This window comes from Bombina bombina, chromosome 4 (genome assembly GCF_027579735.1).
Source record: "Bombina bombina isolate aBomBom1 chromosome 4, aBomBom1.pri, whole genome shotgun sequence".
Lineage (NCBI taxonomy): Eukaryota > Metazoa > Chordata > Amphibia > Anura > Bombinatoridae > Bombina > Bombina bombina.
The window spans coordinates 1,241,113,142-1,241,136,372 of NC_069502.1; the positions used below are offsets into that span (position 1 = coordinate 1,241,113,142).

General features: G+C 33.9%; 1 protein-coding gene across 1 annotated transcript in view; it reads left to right on the top strand.

The window, feature by feature from the left end:
* Positions 1 to 23,231, top strand: part of LOC128658296 (TRPM8 channel-associated factor homolog) — a 261,422-nt gene that overhangs the window by 170,908 nt on the left and 67,283 nt on the right. The window contains exon 8 of the mRNA XM_053712830.1: positions 17,124 to 17,461. Coding sequence (XP_053568805.1) covers positions 17,124 to 17,461 — 338 coding nt within the window. The remainder of the gene's footprint in view (positions 1 to 17,123; positions 17,462 to 23,231) is intronic.

The window sequence follows — 23,231 nt, forward strand, 5'->3', positions numbered from 1 at the left end:
GAATGGAGAGTTGCGGTACAGGCTTAAACAATAGCAGTATAGCTGTACCGCCGCGACTTGTAATACGGGAGACCTGCCATTCCGCATGCAAAGGCCAAATTTTCAGCAGTATAGCCGTACCACAAAACTTGTAATTTGGGTGTTTGTGTGCTGTTTTCCTATATTGATTGAAACGTTGTACCGCCAGAGGAATTATGTGCACAAAATGAAACAAGAGGTAATTATTATTACACATGAGACTGCAGCAGGTCCTAAGATTATAAACTTTACTGTATATGGAAACAGAGACTTTTTAAAAATTACTCCGATTGAAATCTCATGTAGACAATTTGAGAAAGAGAGTCAGAGACAAATGAAAGTAGAACTGCACACAATCACTTAAAAGTAAAACATATTCCCAGAGGCTTAAGAATGGCAACATCACGTGGGGGAGGCGGTGCAGCAACAATAGAACAGGTGACGCCCAACAGCGAGTGATGCCCGTAGTGAGTCGGAATGTGAATTTTCTAACTGACGATTCATACATAGATTTCACCTGGCAGGAAGAATACAGAGGCGGAGCAATCAGAGGGCGGAGAACACGTGTGGGGTGCAGTGCAGTACGAGGTCAATATCGCAAGTAGATCCTCACGAGTTAGAGTCAAAAGCAGCAGCATAACTAATGCTAGTGTGAGGAATGCCTATATTAATTCAATAACAAATACTGAGAATGTCTCCTTTAATGAGGACTTAGATTATGAGAACTTACAAACACAGAATGATTTATACAGAGACTTCTGCAGACTGTAACTGATTTATACAGAGACTTCTGCAGACTGTAACTGATTTATACAGAGACTTCTGCAGACTGTAACTGATTTATACAGAGACTTCTGCAGACTGTAACTGATTTATACAGAGACTTCTGCAGACTGTAACTGATTTATACAGAGACTTCTGCAGACTGTAACTGATTTATACAGAGACATCTGCAGACTTTAACTGATTTATACAGAGACTTCTGCAGACTGTAACTGATTTATACAGAGACTTCTGCAGACTGTAACTGATTTATACAGAGACTTCTGCAGACTGTAACTGATTTATACAGAGACTTCTGCAGACTGTAACTGATTTATACAGAGACATCTGCAGACTTTAACTGATTTATACAGAGACATCTGCAGACTGTAACTGATTTATACAGAGACTTCTGCAGACTGTAACTGATTTATACAGAGACTTCTGCAGACTGTAACTGATTTATACAGAGACTTCTGCAGACTGTAACTGATTTATACAGAGACTTCTGCAGACTGTAACTGATTTATACAGAGACTTCTGCAGACTATAACTGATTTATACAGAGACTTCTGCAGACTGTAACTGATTTATACAGAGACTTCTGCAGACTGTAACTGATTTATACAGAGACTTCTGCAGACTGTAACTGATTTATACAGAGACTTCTGCAGACTGTAACTGATTTATACAGAGACTTCTGCAGACTGTAACTGATTTATACAGAGACTTCTGCAGACTGTAACTGATTTATACAGAGACTTCTGCAGACTGTAACTGATTTATACAGAGACTTCTGCAGACTGTAACTGATTTATACAGAGACTTCTGCAGACTGTAACTGATTTATACAGAGACTTCTGCAGACTGTAACTGATTTATACAGAGACTTCTGCAGACTGTAACTGATTTATACAGAGACTTCTGCAGACTGTAACTGATTTATACAGAGACTTCTGCAGACTGTAACTGATTTATACAGAGACTTCTGCAGACTGTAACTGATTTATACAGAGACTTCTGCAGACTGTAACTGATTTATACAGAGACTTCTGCAGACTGTAACTGATTTATACAGAGACTTCTGCAGACTGTAACTGATTTATACAGAGACTTCTGCAGACTGTAACTGATTTATACAGAGACATCTGCAGACTTTAACTGATTTATACAGAGACTTCTGCAGACTGTAACTGATTTATACAGAGACTTCTGCAGACTGTAACTGATTTATACAGAGACTTCTGCAGACTGTAACTGATTTATACAGAGACTTCTGCAGACTGTAACTGATTTATACAAAGACATCTGCAGACTGTAACTGATTTATACAGAGACTTCTGCAGACTGTAACTGATTTATACAGAGACTTCTGCAGACTGTAACTGATTTATACAGAGACTTCTGCAGACTGCAACTGATTTATACAGAGACTTCTGCAGACTGTAACTGATTTATACAGAGACTTCTGCAGACTGTAACTGATTTATACAGAGACTTCTGCAGACTGTAACTGATTTATACAGAGACATCTGCAGACTTTAACTGATTTATACAGAGACTTCTGCAGACTGTAACTGATTTATACAGAGACTTCTGCAGACTGTAACTGATTTATACAGAGACTTCTGCAGACTGTAACTGATTTATACAGAGACTTCTGCAGACTGTAACTGATTTATACAGAGACTTCTGCAGACTGTAACTGATTTATACAGAGACTTCTGCAGACTGTAACTGATTTATACAGAGACTTCTGCAGACTGTAACTGATTTATACAGAGACATCTGCAGACTTTAACTGATTTATACAGAGACTTCTGCAGACTGTAACTGATTTATACAGAGACTTCTGCAGACTGTAACTGATTTATACAGAGACTTCTGCAGACTGTAACTGATTTATACAGAGACTTCTGCAGACTGTAACTGATTTATACAGAGACTTCTGCAGACTGTAACTGATTTATACAGAGACTTCTGCAGACTGTAACTGATTTATACAGAGACTTCTGCAGACTGTAACTGATTTATACAAAGACATCTGCAGAATGTAACTGATTTATACAGAGACCTTCCGGACATAGGTAGACTGACAGAGTATATATCACATATGTAAATAGGTAGACTGAAAGAGTGTATATCACATACATACATTACATAGGTAGACTGACAGACTTATATCACATATGTAAATAGGTAGACTGACAGAGTATATATCACATATGTAAATAGGTAGACTGAAAGAGTGTATATCACATACATACATTACATAGGTAGACTGACAGACTTATATCACATATGTAAATAGGTAGACTGACAGAGTATATATCACATATGTAAATAGGTAGACTGACAGAGTATATATCACATATGTAAATAGGTAGACTGACAGAGTATATATCACATATGTAAATAGGTAGACTGACAGAGTATATATCACATATGTAAATAGGTAGACTGACAGAGTATATATCACATATGTAAATAGGTAGACTGACAGAGTATATATCACATATGTAAATAGGTAGACTGACAGAGTATATATCACATATGTAAATAGGTAGACTGACAGACTTATATCACATATGTAAATAGGTAGACTGACAGAGTATATATCACATATGTAAATAGGTAGACTGACAGACTTATATCACATATGTAAATAGGTAGACTGACAGAGTATATATCACATATGTAAATAGGTAGACTGACAGACTTATATCACATATGTAAATAGGTAGACTGACAGAGTATATATCACATACATACATTACATAGGTAGACTGACAGAGTATATATCACATATGTAAATAGGTAGACTGACAGACTTATATCACATATGTAAATAGGTAGACTGACAGAGTATATATCACATATGTAAATAGGTAGACTGACAGAGTATATATCACATATGTAAATAGGTAGACTGAAAGAGTGTATATCACATACATACATTACATAGGTAGACTGACAGACTTATATCACATATGTAAATAGGTAGACTGACAGAGTATATATCACATATGTAAATAGGTAGACTGAAAGAGTGTATATCACATACATACATTACATAGGTAGACTGACAGACTTATATCACATATGTAAATAGGTAGACTGACAGAGTATATATCACATATGTAAATAGGTAGACTGAAAGAGTGTATATCACATACATACATTACATAGGTAGACTGACAGACTTATATCACATATGTAAATAGGTAGACTGACAGAATATATATCACATATGTAAATAGGTAGACTGACAGAGTATATATCACATATGTAAATAGGTAGACTGACAGAGTATATATCACATATGTAAATAGGTAGACTGACAGAGTGTATATCACATACATACATTACATAGGTAGACTGACAGAGTATATATCACATATGTAAATAGGTAGACTGACAGAGTATATATCACATATGTAAATAGGTAGACTGACAGAGTATATATCACATATGTAAATAGGTAGACTGACAGAGTATATATCACATATGTAAATAGGTAGACTGACAGACTTATATCACATATGTAAATAGGTAGACTGACAGAGTATATATCACATATGTAAATAGGTAGACTGACAGAGTATATATCACATATGTAAATAGGTAGACTGAAAGAGTGTATATCACATAATACATTACATAGGTAGACTGACAGACTTATATCACATATGTAAATAGGTAGACTGACAGAGTATATATCACATATGTAAATAGGTAGACTGACAGAGTATATATCACATATGTAAATAGGTAGACTGACAGACTTATATCACATATGTAAATAGGTAGACTGACAGAGTGTATATCACATATGTAAATAGGTAGACTGACAGAGTATATATCACATATGTGATATAGGTAGACTGACAGAGTATATATCACATATGTAAATAGGTAGACTGACAGAGTATATATCACATATGTAAATAGGTAGACTGACAGAGTATATATCACATATGTAAATAGGTAGACTGACAGAGTGTATATCACATACATACATTACATAGGTAGACTGACAGAGTATATATCACTATGTAAATAGGTAGACTGACAGAGTATATATCACATATGTAAATAGGTAGACTGACAGAGTATATATCACATATGTAAATAGGTAGACTGACAGAGTATATATCACATATGTAAATAGGTAGACTGACAGAGTATATATCACATATGTAAATAGGTAGACTGACAGAGTATATATCACATACATACATTACATAGGTAGACTGACAGAGTATATATCACATATGTAAATAGGTAGACTGACAGAGTATATATCACATATGTAAATAGGTAGACTGACAGAGTATATATCACATATGTAAATAGGTAGACTGACAGAGTGTATATCACATATGTAAAATAGGTAGACTGACAGAGTGTATATCACATATGTAAATAGGTAGACCTGACAGAGTATATATCACATATGTAAATAGGTAGACTGACAGAGTGTATATCACATACATACATTACATAGGTAGACTGACAGACTTATATCACATAATGTAAATAGGTAGACTTGACAGACTATATATCACATATGTAATAGGTAGACTGGACAGAGTATATATCACATATGTAAATAGGTAGACTGACAGAGTATATATCACATATGTAAATAGGTAGACTGACAGACTTATATCCAATATGTAAATAGGTAGACTGACAGAGTATATATCACATATGTAAATAGGTAGACTGACAGAGTATATATCACATATGTAAAATAGGTAGACTGAAAGAGTGTATATCACATACATACATTACATAGGTAGACTGACAGACTTATATCACATATGTAAATAGGTAGACTGACAGAGTATATATCACATATGTAAATAGGTAGACTGAAAGAGTGTATATCACATACATACATTACATAGGTAGACTGACAGACTTATATCAACATACAGTAAATAGGTAGACTGACAGAGTATATATCACATATGTAAATAGGTAGACTGACAGAGTATATATCACATATGTAAATAGGTAGACTGACAGAGTATATATCACATATGTAAATAGGTAGACTGAAAGAGTGTATATCACATATGTAAATAGGTAGACTGAAAGAGTGTATATCACATACATACATTACATAGGTAGACTGACAGACTTATATCACATATGTAAATAGGTAGACTGACAGAGTATATATCACATATGTAAATAGGTAGACTGACAGAGTATATATCACATATGTAAATAGGTAGACTGACAGAGTGTATATCACATACATACATTACATAGGTAGACTGACAGAGTATATATCACATATGTAAATAGGTAGACTGACAGAGTATATATCACATATGTAAATAGGTAGACTGACAGAGTATAATCACATATGTAAATAGGTAGACTGACAGACTTATATCACATATGTAAATAGGTAGACTGACAGAGTATATATCACATATGTAAATAGGTAGACTGACAGAGTATATATCACATATGTAAATAGGTAGACTGAAAGAGTGTATATCACATACATACATTACATAGGTAGACTGACAGACTTATATCACATATGTAAATAGGTAGACTGACAGAGTATATATCACATATGTAAATAGGTAGACTGAAAGAGTGTATATCACATACATACATTACATAGGTAGACTGACAGACTTATATCACATATGTAAATAGGTAGACTGACAGAGTGTATATCACATATGTAAATAGGTAGACTGACAGAGTATATATCACATATGTAAATAGGTAGACTGACAGAGTATATATCACATATGTAAATAGGTAGACTGACAGAGTATATATCACATATGTAAATAGGTAGACTGACAGAGTATATATCACATATGTAAATAGGTAGACTGACAGAGTGTATATCACATACATACATTACATAGGTAGACTGACAGAGTATATATCACATATGTAAATAGGTAGACTGACAGAGTATATATCACATATGTAAATAGGTAGACTGACAGAGTATATATCACATATGTAAATAGGTAGACTGACAGAGTATATATCACATATGTAAATAGGTAGACTGACAGAGTATATATCACATATGTAAATAGGTAGACTGACAGAGTATATATCACATATGTAAATAGGTAGACTGACAACAGTGTATATCACATACTACATTACATAGGTAGACTGACAGAGTATATATCACATATGTAAATAGGTAGACTGACAGAGTATATATCACATATGTAAATAGGTAGACTGACAGAGTATATATCACATATGTAAATAGGTAGACTGACAGAGTATATATCACATATGTAAATAGGTTAGACTGACAGAGTATATATCACATATGTAAATAGGTAGACTGGCAGAGTATATATCACATATGTAAATAGGTTAGACTGACAGAGTGTATTTCACATATGTAAATAGGTAGACTGACAGAGTTATATCACATATGTAAATAGGTAGACTGACAGAGTATATATCACATATGTAAATAGGTAGACTGACAGAGTATATATCACATATGTAAATAGGTTGACTGACAGAGTGTATATCACATATGTAAATAGGTAGACTGACAGAGTATAAATCACATATGTAAATAGGTAGACTGACAGAGTATATATCACATATGTAAATAGGTAGACTGACAGAGTGTATATCACATATGTAAATAGGTAGACTGACAGAGTATATATCACATATGTAAATAGGTAGACTGACAGAGTATATATCACATATGTAAATAGGTAGACTGACAGAGTATATATCACATATGTAAATAGGTAGACTGACAGAGTATATATCACATATGTAAATAGGTAGACTGACAGAGTGTATATCACATACATACATTACATAGGTAGACTGAAAGAGTATATATCACATACATACATTACATAGGTAGACTGACAGAGTATATATCACATATGTAAATAGGTAGACTGACAGAGTATATATCACATATGTAAATAGGTAGACTGACAGAGTATATATCACATATGTAAATAGGTAGACTGACAGAGTATATATCACATATGTAAATAGGTAGACTGACAGAGTATATATCACATATGTAAATAGGTAGACTGACAGAGTGTATATCACATACATACATTACATAGGTAGACTGACAGAGTATATATCACATACATACATTACATAGGTAGACTGACAGAGTATATATCACATATGTAAATAGGTAGACTGACAGAGTATATATCACATATGTAAATAGGTAGACTGACAGAGTATATATCACATATGTAAATAGGTAGACTGACAGAGTATATATCACATATGTAAATAGGTAGACTGACAGAGTATATATCACATATGTAAATAGGTAGACTGACAGAGTGTATATCACATATGTAAATAGGTAGACTGACAGAGTATATATCACATATGTAAATAGGTAGACTGACAGAGTATATATCACATATGTAAATAGGTAGACTGACAGAGTATATATCACATATGTAAATAGGTAGACTGACAGAGTGTATATCACATATGTAAATAGGTAGACTGACAGAGTATAATATCACATATGTAAATAGGTAGACTGACAGAGTATATATCACATATGTAAATAGGTAGACTGACAGAGTAGTATATCACATATGTAAATAGGTAGACTGACAGAGTGTATATCAACATACTTTAAATAGGTAGACTGACAGAGTATATATCACATATGTAAATAGGTAGACTGACAGACGATATATCACATATGTAAATAGGTAGACTGACAGAGTATATATCACATATGTAAATAGGTAGACTGACAGAGTATATATCACATATGTAAATAGGTAGACTGACAGAGTATATATCACATATGTAAATAGGTAGACTGACAGAGTATATATCACATATGTAAATAGGTAGACTGACAGAGTGTATATCACATATGTAAATAGGTAGACTGACAGAGTATATATCACATATGTAAATAGGTAGACTGACAGAGTATATATCACATATGTAAATAGGTAGACTGACAGAGTATATATCACATATGTAAATAGGTAGACTGACAGAGTATATATCACATATGTAAATAGGTAGACTGACAGAGTGTATATCACATACATACATTACATAGGTAGACTGACAGAGTATATATCACATACATACATTACATAGGTAGACTGACAGAGTATATATCACATACATACATTACATAGGTAGACTGACAGAGTATATATCACATATGTAAATAGGTAGACTGACAGAGTGTATATCACATACATACATTACATAGGTAGACTGACAGACTTATATCACATATGTAAATAGGTAGACTGACAGAGTATATATCACATATGTAGATAGGTAGACTGACAGAGTATATATCACATATGTAAATAGGTAGACTGACAGAGTATATATCACATATGTAAATAGGTAGACTGACAGACTTATATCACATATGTAAATAGGTAGACTGACAGAGTATATATCACATATGTAAATAGGTAGACTGACAGAGTATATATCACATACATACATTACATAGGTAGACTGACAGAGTATATATCACATATGTAAATAGGTAGACTGACAGAGTATATATCACATATGTAAATAGGTAGACTGACAGAGTATATATCACATATGTAAATAGGTAGACTGACAGACTTATATCACATATGTAAATAGGTAGACTGACAGACTTATATCACATATGTAAATAGGTAGACTGACAGAGTATATATCACATATGTAAATAGGTAGACTGACAGAGTGTATATCACATATGTAAATAGGTAGACTGACAGAGTATATATCACAAGATGTAAATAGGTAGACTGACAGAGTGTGATATTCACATATGTAAATAGTAGACTGACAGAGTATATATCACATATGTAAATAGGTAGACTGACAGAGTATATATCACATATGTAACTAGTAGACTGACAGAGTATATATCACATATGTAAATAGGTAGACTGACAGAGTTTATATCACATATGTAAATAGGTAGACTGACAGAGTATATATCACATATGTAAATAGGTAGACTGACAGAGTATATATCACATATGTAAATAGGTAGACTGACAGAGTATATATCACATATGTAAATAGGTAGACTGACAGAGTGTATATCACATACATACATTACATAGGTAGACTGACAGACTTATATCACATATGTAAATAGGTAGACTGACAGACTTATATCACATATGTAAATAGGTAGACTGACAGAGTGTATATCACATATGTAAATAGGTAGACTGACAGAGTGTATATCACATATGTAAATAGGTAGACTGACAGAGTATATATCACATATGTAAATAGGTAGACTGACAGAGTATATATCACATATGTAAATAGGTAGACTGACAGAGTGTATATCACATATGTAAATAGGTAGACTGACAGAGTATATATCACATATGTAAATAGGTAGACTGACAGAGTATATATCACATATGTAAATAGGTAGACTGACAGAGTATATATCACATATGTAAATAGGTAGACTGACAGAGTATATATCACATATGTAAACTAGGTAGACTGACAGAGTGTATATCACATACATACATTACATAGGTAGACTGACCAGAGTATATATCACATACATACATTACATAGGTAGACTGACAGAGTATATATCACATACATACATTACATAGGTAGACTGACAGAGTATATATCACATATGTAAATAGGTAGACTGACAGAGTGTATATCACATACATACATACATAGGTAGACTGACAGAGTATATATCACATATGTAAATAGGTAGACTGACAGAGTATATATCACATATGTAAATAGGTAGACTGACAGAGTATATATCACATATGTAAATAGGTAGACTGACAGAGTATATATCACATATGTAAATAGGTAGACTGACAGAGTTTATATCACATATGTAAATAGGTAGACTGACAGAGTATATATCACATATGTAAATAGGTAGACTGACAGAGTATATATCACATACATACATTACATAGGTAGACTGACAGAGTATATATCACATATGTAAATAGGTAGACTGACAGAGTATATATCACATATGTAAATAGGTAGACTGACAGAGTATATATCACATATGTAAATAGGTAGACTGACAGACTTATATCACATATGTAAATTGGTAGACTGACAGACTTATATCACATATGTAAATAGGTAGACTGACAGAGTATATATCACATATGTAAATAGGTAGACTGACAGAGTGTATATCACATATGTAAATAGGTAGACTGACAGAGTGTATATCACATATGTAAATAGGTAGACTGACAGAGTGTATATCACATATGTAAATAGGTAGACTGACAGAGTGTATATCACATATGTAAATAGGTAGACTGACAGAGCTATATATCACATATGTAAATAGGTAGACTGACAGAGTATATATCACATATGTAAATAGGTAGACTGACAAGTATATATCACATATGTAAATAGGTAGACTGACAGAGTGTATATCACATATGTAAATAGGTAGACTGACAGAGTATATATCACATATGAAAATAGGTAGACTGACAGAGTATATATCACATATGTAAATAGGTAGACTGACAGAGTATATATCACATATGTAAATAGGTAGACTGACAGAGTATATATCACATATGTAAATAGGTAGACTGACAGAGTGTATATCACATATGTAAATAGGTAGACTGACAGAGTATATATCACATATGTAAATAGGTAGACTGACAGAGTGTATATCACATACATACATTACATAGGTAGACTGACAGACTTATATCACATAAGTAAATAGGTAGACTGACAGACTTATATCACATATGTAAATAGGTAGACTGACAGAGTGTATATCACATATGTAAATAGGTAGACTGACAGAGTGTATATCACATATGTAAATAGGTAGACTGACAGAGTATATATCACATATGTAAATAGGTAGACTGACAGAGTATATATCACATATGTAAATAGGTAGACTGACAGAGTATATATCACATATGTAAATAGGTAGACTGACAGAGTATATATCACATATGTAAATAGGTAGACTGACAGAGTGTATATCACATATGTAAATAGGTAGACTGACAGAGTATATATCACATATGTAAATAGGTAGACTGACAGAGTATATATCACATATGTAAATAGGTAGGACTGACAGAGTATATATCACATATGTAAATAGGTAGGACTGACAGAGTATATATCACATATGTAAATAGGTAGACTGACAGAGTGTATATCACATATGTAAATAGGTAGACTGACAGAGGTATATATCACATATGTAAATAGGTAGACTGACAGAGTATATATCACATATGTAAATAGGTAGACTGACAGAGTAATATATCACATATGTAAATAGGTAGACTGACAGAGTATATATCACATATGTAAATAGGTAGACTGACAGAGTGTATATCACATACATACATTACATAGGTAGACTGACAGAGTATATATCACATACATACATTACATAGGTAGACTGACAGAGTATATATCACATACATACATTACATAGGTAGACTGACAGACTTATATCACATATGTAAATAGGTAGACTGACAGAGTATATATCACATATGTAAATAGGTTAGACTGACAGAGTAGTATATCACATATGTAAATAGGTAGACTGACAGAGTATATATCACTATGTCAATAGGTAGACTGACAGAGATGTATATCAACATATGTAATAGGTAGACTACAGAGTTCATATATCACCATATGTAAATAGGTAGCTGACTGGAACAAAAGACTGAGTATATATCCACATATGTAAATAGGTCGACTGACAGAGTATATCACATAAGATAAATAGGTAGACTGACAGAGTATATATCCACATATGTAAATATGGTAGACTGACAGAGTGTATATCACATAGTAAATAGGTAGACTGACAGAGTATATATCACATATGTAAATAGGTAGACTGAACAAGAGTATATATCACATATGTAAATAGGTAGACTGACAGAGTATATATCACATATGTAAATAGGTAGACTGACAGAGTATATATCACATATGTAAATAGGTAGACTGACAGAGTGTATATCACATATGTAAATAGGTAGACTGACAGAGTGTATATCACATATGTAAATAGGTAGACTGACAGAGTATATATCACATATGTAAATAGGTAGACTGACAGAGTATATATCACATATGTAAATAGGTAGACTGACAGAGTATATATCACATATGTAAATAGGTAGACTGACAGAGTATATATCACATATGTAAATAGGTAGACTGACAGAGTATATATCACATATGTAAATAGGTAGACTGACAGACTTATATCACATATGTAAATAGGTAGACTGACAGAGTATATATCACATATGTAAATAGGTAGACTGACAGAGTATATATCACATATGTAAATAGGTAGACTGACAGAGTATATATCACATACATACATTACATAGGTAGACTGACAGAGTATATATCACATACATACATTACATAGGTAGACTGACAGACTTATATCACATACATACATTACATAGGTAGACTGACAGACTTATATCACATATGTAAATAGGTAGACTGACAGAGTATATATCACATATGTAAATAGGTAGACTGACAGAGTATATATCACATATGTAAATAGGTAGACTGACAGAGTATATATCACATATGTAAATAGGTAGACTGACAGAGTATATATCACATATGTAAATAGGTAGACTGACAGAGTGTATATCACATATGTAAATAGGTAGACTGACAGAGTATATATCACATATGTAAATAGGTAGACTGACAGAGTATATATCACATATGTAAATAGGTAGACTGACAGAGTGTATATCACATACATACATTACATAGGTAGACTGACAGAGTATATATCACATATGTAAATAGGTAGACTGACAGAGTATATATCACATATGTAAATAGGTAGACTGACAGAGTATATATCACATATGTAAATAGGTAGACTGACAGAGTATATATCACATATGTAAATAGGTAGACTGAAAGAGTGTATATCACATACATACATTACATAGGTAGACTGACAGACTTATATCACATATGTAAATAGGTAGACTGACAGAGTATATATCACATATGTAAATAGGTAGACTGACAGAGTATATATCACATATGTAAATAGGTAGACTGAAAGAGTATATATCACATATGTAAATAGGTAGACTGACAGAGTATATATCACATACATACATTACATAGGTAGACTGACAGAGTATATATCACATATGTAAATAGGTAGACTGACAGAGTATATATCACATATGTAAATAGGTAGACTGACAGAGTATATATCACATATGTAAATAGGTAGACTGAAAGAGTGTATATCACATACATACATTACATAGGTAGACTGACAGACTTATATCACATATGTAAATAGGTAGACTGACAGACTTATATCACATATGTAAATAGGTAGACTGACAGAGTATATATCACATATGTAAATAGGTAGACTGACAGAGTGTATATCACATACATACATTACATAGGTAGACTGACAGAGTATATATCACATATGTAAATAGGTAGACTGACAGAGTATATATCACATATGTAAATAGGTAGACTGACAGAGTATATATCACATATGTAAATAGGTAGACTGACAGACTTATATCACATATGTAAATAGGTAGACTGACAGAGTATATATCACATATGTAAATAGGTAGACTGACAGAGTATATATCACATACATACATTACATAGGTAGACTGACAGAGTATATATCACATATGTAAATAGGTAGACTGACAGAGTATATATCACATATGTAAATAGGTAGACTGACAGAGTATATATCACATATGTAAATAGGTAGACTGACAGACTTATATCACATATGTAAATAGGTAGACTGACAGACTTATATCACATATGTAAATAGGTAGACTGACAGAGTATATATCACATATGTAAATAGGTAGACTGACAGACTTATATCACATATGTAAATAGGTAGACTGACAGAGTGTATATCACATATGTAAATAGGTAGACTGACAGAGTATATATCACATATGTAAATAGGTAGACTGAAAGAGTATATATCACATATGTAAATAGGTAGACTGACAGAGTATATATCACATATGTAAATAGGTAGACTGACAGAGTATATATCACATATGTAAATAGGTAGACTGACAGAGTATATATCACATATGTAAATAGGTAGACTGACAGAGTGTATATCACATACATACATTACATAGGTAGACTGACAGAGTATATATCACATATGTAAATAGGTAGACTGAAAGAGTGTATATCACATATGTAAATAGGTAGACTGACAGAGTGTATATCACATACATACATTACATAGGTAGACTGACAGAGTATATATCACATATGTAAATAGGTAGACTGAAAGAGTGTATATCACATACATACATTACATAGGTAGACTGACAGACTTATATCACATATGTAAATAGGTAGACTGACAGAGTATATATCACATATGTAAATAGGTAGACTGACAGAGTATATATCACATATGTAAATAGGTAGACTGACAGAGTATATATCACATATGTAAATAGGTAGACTGACAGAGTGTATATCACATACATACATTACATAGGTAGACTGACAGAGTATATATCACATATGTAAATAGGTAGACTGACAGAGTATATATCACATATGTAAATAGGTAGACTGACAGAGTATATATCACATATGTAAATAGGTAGACTGACAGAGTATATATCACATATGTAAATAGGTAGACTGAAAGAGTATATATCACATATGTAAATAGGTAGACTGACAGAGTATATATCACATACATACATTACATAGGTAGACTGACAGACTTATATCACATATGTAAATAGGTAGACTGACAGAGTATATATCACATATGTAAATAGGTAGACTGACAGAGTATATATCACATATGTAAATAGGTAGACTGAAAGAGTATATATCACATATGTAAATAGGTAGACTGACAGAGTATATATCACATACATACATTACATAGGTAGACTGACAGACTTATATCACATATGTAAATAGGTAGACTGACAGAGTATATATCACATATGTAAATAGGTAGACTGACAGAGTGTATATCACATACATACATTACATAGGTAGACTGACAGAGTATATATCACATATGTAAATAGGTAGACTGACAGAGTATATATCACATATGTAAATAGGTAGACTGACAGAGTATATATCACATATGTAAATAGGTAGACTGACAGAGTATATATCACATATGTAAATAGGTAGACTGACAGAGTATATATCACATATGTAAATAGGTAGACTGAAAGAGTATATATCACATATGTAAATAGGTAGACTGACAGAGTATATATCACATATGTAAATAGGTAGACTGACAGAGTATATATCACATATGTAAATAGGTAGACTGACAGAGTATATATCACATATGTAAATAGGTAGACTGACAGAGTATATATCACATACATACATTACATAGGTAGACTGACAGACTTATATCACATATGTAAATAGGTAGACTGACAGAGTATATATCACATATGTAAATAGGTAGACTGACAGAGTATATATCACATATGTAAATAGGTAGACTGACAGAGTATATATCACATATGTAAATAGGTAGACTGACAGAGTATATATCACATATGTAAATAGGTAGACTGACAGAGTGTATATCACATATGTAAATAGATAGACTGACAGACTTATATCACATACATACATTACATAGGTAGACTGACAGAGTATATATCACATATGTAAATAGGTAGACTGACAGAGTATATATCACATATGTAAATAGGTAGACTGACAGAGTATATATCACATATGTAAATAGGTAGACTGACAGAGTATATATCACATATGTAAATAGGTAGACTGACAGAGTATATATCACATATGTAAATAGGTAGACTGACAGAGTATATATCACATATGTAAATAGGTAGACTGACAGAGTGTATATCACATACATACATTACATAGGTAGACTGACAGAGTATATATCACATACATACATTACATAGGTAGACTGACAGAGTGTATATCACATACATACATTACATAGGTAGACTGACAGAGTGTATATCACATACATACATTACATAGGTAGACTGACAGAGTATATATCACATACATACATTACATAGGTAGACTGACAGACTTATATCACATATGTAAATAGGTAGACTGACAGAGTATATATCACATATGTAAATAGGTAGACTGACAGAGTATATATCACATATGTAAATAGGTAGACTGACAGAGTATATATCACATATGTAGACAAACTAAACTCATATCATACCATGGTCCCACAGGTTTCATGCACAGCGGGTACCCAATCATGATACATTTGTCATCTGCTCCTGATCTAATGAATTTAAGTGAACTAAAGAAGAATGGATCCTGGGGAATTATTCATGAATTAGGTCATAACCAGCAGCAGAACGGATGGAACTGGTATCCTTACACGGGAGAGACCACCAACAATCTGTGGTCAGTGTACGTTCACGAGAAGCTGTTCAACATACCACGTAGCAAAGCTCATTGTTCACTTGAGCCATTAGCAAGAGAGAAAAGGATGAAGATGTATATGGATAGAGGCGCTCAGATAAAGGATTGGAGTGTGTGGGTTGCCCTAGAAACGTATCTACAGGTAAATAACTTCACTTGTCTCATTTTGTCCTTTACTACTCTGTGAGCCAGTACCAGGGATTATTCCAATAATATAAACTAATTTACATGACTGAAATCATTACATTCATCATACAATGCAGACATCATACAAGGCAGGCATCATTACTTTCATCATACAAGGTAGACATCATTACATTCAAGATACAAGGCCGACATCATACAAGGCAGACATCATTACATTCCCCATACAAGGCAGACATCATTAGATTCATCACACAAGGCAAACATCATTGCATTCATCATACAAGCCAGACATCATATAAGGCAGATATCATAACATTCACCATACAAAGCAGACATCATTGCATTCATCCTACAAGGCAGATATCATATAAGGCAGACATCATTACATTCACCATACAAGGCAGACATCATATAAGGCAGACATCATTACATTCATCATACAAGGCAGACATCATTGCATTCACCATACAAGGCAGACATCATATAAGACAGACATCATTACATTCCCCATACAAAGGCAGACATAATTGCATTCACCATACAAGGCAGACATCATTACATTCACCATACAAGGCATACATCATACACGGCAGACTTTATTACATTTACCATACAAGGCAGACATTACATTCATCATACAAGGCAGACATCATTAGATTCATCATACAAGGCAGACATCATATAAGGCAGACATCATATAAGGCAGACATCATATAAGGCAGACATCATTACATTCATCATACAAGGCAGACATCATTGCATTCACCATACAAGGCAGACATCATTACATTCACCATACAAGGCATACATCATACACGTCAGACTTTATTACATTTACCATACAAGGCAGACATTACATTCATCATACAAGGCAGACATCATTAGATTCATCATACAAGGCAGACATCATATAAGGCAGACATCATATAAGGCAGACATCATTACATTCACCATACAAGGAAGACATCATTGCATTCATCATACAAGGCAGACATCATATAAGACTGACATCATTACATTCACCATACAAGGCAGACATCATATAAGACAGACATAATTACATTCACCATACAAGGCAGACATCATTACATTCATCATACAAGGCAGACATCATTGCATTCACCATACAAGGCAGACATCATATAAGGCAGACATCATTACACTTACCATACAAGGCAGACATAATTGCATTCACCATACAAGGCAGACATTACATTCATCATACAAGGCAGACATCATTAGATTCATCATACAAGGCAGACATCATATAAGGCAGACATCATTACATTCACCATACAAGGCAGACATCTTTACATTCATCATACAAGGAAGACATCATTGCATTCACCATACAAGGCAGACATAATTGCATTCACCATACAAGGCAGACACCATATAAGGCAGACATCATTAAATTCATCATACAATGCAGACATCATTGCATTCACCATACAAGGGAGACATCATTACATTTACCATACAAGGCATACATCATACACGGCAGACTTTATTACATTTACCATACAAGGCAGACATTACATTCATCATACAAGGCAGACATCACACAAGGCAGAAATCATTGCATTCATCATACAAGGCAGACATCATACAAGGGAGACATCATTATATTCATCATACAAGGCAGATATCATACAAGGCAGACATCATTACATTCATCATACAAGGCTGACATCATTAGATGCACCATACAAGGCAGACATCATTACATTCATCATACAAAGCAGACATCATTACATTCACCATACAAGGCAGACATAATTACATTCACAATACAAGGAAGACATAATATAAGGCATACATCATTACATTCACCATACAAGGCAGACATCATTGCATTCATCATACAAGGCAGACATCATATAAGGCAGACATCATTAGATTCACCATACAAGACAGACATCATTACATGCACTGTACAGGGCAGACATCATACAAGGCAGACATCATTGCATTCATCATACAGGGCAGACATCATTAGATTCATCATACAATGCAGTCATCATACAAGGCAGACATAATTATATTCATCATACAAGGCCGACATTATACAAAGCACACATCATTACATTCACCATGCAAGGCAGATATAATTACATTCACCATACAAGGCAGACATCATACAAGGCAGACATCATTGCATTCATCATACAAGGCAGACATCATACAAAGCAGATATTATTGCATTCATCATAGAAGGCAGATATAATTACATTCATCATACAAGTCAGACATCAAACAGGACAGACATCATTACATTCACCATAAAAGGCATACATCATACAAGACAGACATAATTACATTCATCATACAAGGCAGACATCATACAAAGCAGATATTATTGCATTCATCATACAAGGCAGACATCATTACATTCACCATGCAAGTCAGACATCATACAGTGCAGACATCATTACATTCACCATACAAGGCAGACATCATACAAGACAGACATCATTACAGTCACCCTACAAAGCAGACATCATTGCATTCACCATACAAGGCAGACATCATACAAAGGAGACATCATGATATTCATCATACAAGGCAAACATCATAAAAAGCAGACATAATTACATTCATCATACAAGGCAGACATCATACAAGACAGACATCATTTCATCCATCATACAAGGCAGACATCATACAAGACAGACATCATTACATTAATCATACAAGGCAAGCATCATACAAGTTAGATATCCTTACATTCACTACACAAGGCAGACATCATACAAGGCAGACATCATTGCAATCAATATACAAAACAGAAATAATTACATTCATCATGCAAGGCATACATCATTAGATTCATCAAACAAGGCAGACATCATTACATTCATCATACAAGGCAGACATCATACACGGGAGACATTGTGATATTCATCATACAAGGCAGACATCATACAAGGCAGACATCATTACATTCATCATAAAAGGCAGATATAATTACATTCATCATACAAGGCTGACATCATTAGATTCATCATACAAGGCAGACATCATATAAAGCAGACATCATTACATTCACCATACAAGGCAGACATCATTACATTCACCATACAAGGCAGACATCATTACATTCGCCATACAAGGCAGACATAATTACATTCACCATACAAGGCAGACATCATACAAGGCAGACATCATTACCTTCACCATACAAGGCAAACATCATTACATTAATCATACAAGACAGACATCATACAAGGCAGACAGCATTACTTTCATCAAACAAGGCAGACATCATACAAGGCAGAAAGCATTACATTCATCATACAAGGCAGACATCGTACAAAGCAGACATAATTGCATTCAATATACAAATCAGAAATAATTACATTCATCATGCAAGATACAGATATCACTACATTCACTATAAAAGGCATACGTTATTACATTCATCATACAAGGCTGACATCATTAGATTCATCATACAAGGCAGACATCATACAAAGCAGACATCATTACATTCACCATACAAGGCAGACATAATTACATTCAACATACAAGGCAGACATCATTAAATTCAACATACAAGGCAGACATCATTACATTCATCATACAAGACAGACATCATACAAGGCAGACAGCATTACTTTCATCAAACAAGGCAGACATCATACAAGGCAGACATAATTACATTCATCATACAAGGCAGACATCATACAAAGCAGACATAGTTGCATTCAGTATACAAAACAGAAATAATTACATTCATCATGCAAGGCAGACGTCATACAAAGCAGACATCATTACAATCATCATACAATGCAGACATAATACAAGGCAGTCATCATAAAAAAGCAGACATCATTACATTCATCATACAAGGCAGACATCATACAAGACAGACATAATTGCATTCAATATACAAAACAGAAATAATTACATTCATCATGCAAGGCAGACATCATTAGATTCATCATACAAGGCAGACATTATATTCACCATAGAAGGCAGACATCATTACATTCATCATACAAGACAGATATCATACAAGGCAGACATTATTATTAGATTTATCATACAATGCAGATATCACTACATTCACCATAAAGGGCAGACATCATGCAAGGCAGACATCATTACATGCACTGTACAGGGCAGACCTCATACAAGGCAGACATCATTACTTTCATCATAAAAGGCAGACATCATACAAAGCAGACATAATTTCATTCACCATACAAGGCAGACATCATTACATTCATTATACAAGGCAGACATCATATAAGGCAGACATCTTTACATTCAGCATACAAGTCAGACATCATTACATTCATCACACATAGCAGACCTCATTACATCCATCATACAAGCCAGACATCATTACATTCAGCATACAAAGCAGAGATCATACAAAGCAGACATCATACAAAGCAGACATCATACAAAGCAGACATCATTAGTTTCATCATACAAGTCAGACATCATTACATTCAGCATACAAAGTAGACATCATACAAAGCAGACATTATTAGTTTCATCATACAAGTCAGACATCATTACTTTCATCATACAAGTCAGACATCATTACTTTAATCATACAAGTCAGACATCATTACTTTCATCATACAAGTCAGACATCATTACATTCAGCATACAAAGCAGACATCATACAAGTCAGACATCATTACATTCAGCATACAAAGTAGACATCATACAAGTCAGACATCATTACTTTCATCATACAAGTCAGACATCATTACTTTAATCATACAAGTCAGACATCATTACATTGATTTGTTGTACAATATTGCACATATGAAGCAAGATTGGCGGCGCTGTACAACTTCAAAGGGACTGAAGCTGTCCACGTCCTCAGAGTCTCCAAGCTCTTCTCACCTCCAAAATAAAAGCAGCTCCCAATAGTGTAGCAAACTCTATGTAATTCAGAGCATACTCGCAAGATGTTAGTGAAGAGTCCATCAACAGGACGTCTGTATGTGCAGCTTCAGCAGTTTATTAAACTATAGCTTCATTTCAATAGCCGTTTTCAAGAGCAAAAGATAAGAGCAGTATAAAACAAGCTTGAAAAGGGCTATTGAAATGAAGCTATAGTTTAACCTGCTAATTATTTTAAATAAAGGCTGACTCTTTACTAACATCTTGTGAGTATGAATCTGCGCCACCAAATGACATAGAATTTGCTACACTATTGGGAGCTTTTATTTTGGAGGTGAGAAGAGCTTGGAGACTCTGAGGACATGGAGAGCTTCATTCCCTTTGAAGTGGTACAGCGCCGCCAATGCTTCACATGTGTCTACTTTATACGGTTTGGGAGAACCTGGGCTGGCAGCGAACACCCACAGGGAAGTGCTAAGTACAATTTTGCCGACCGGATGTTCCTCCAGTGTTACATGCCTGACACCTAGTCAGTCTTTATGTAATTGCCATGATTATAGTCTCCTTCTAAGAATGCTGAGGTGGAGCACAGAGGAAGCCGACAACAGTACACATAAGATATGCAATCCCACCTGATAAACCTGCAGATCCTGAGAACCTGTTCTCTAATTGATCCACAGCCTCCCCACCATCACGTGCTGCTCCAGCTTTCTAACAGCAAGCTGTATAGAAGATAAGACATGCCCCGCCCCTGAAGGGTGCAAGGTTGTACTGGTTACGTTAAGTCCTGACCTAGCCTAGCATAGTACAATGAGCAAATAAATAAAATGCACACGTTTATATTTAGCTGCTTATCCATGCCACCCCTGCAACTCTAGGCTCCCCTCAGTCCTCGGTCC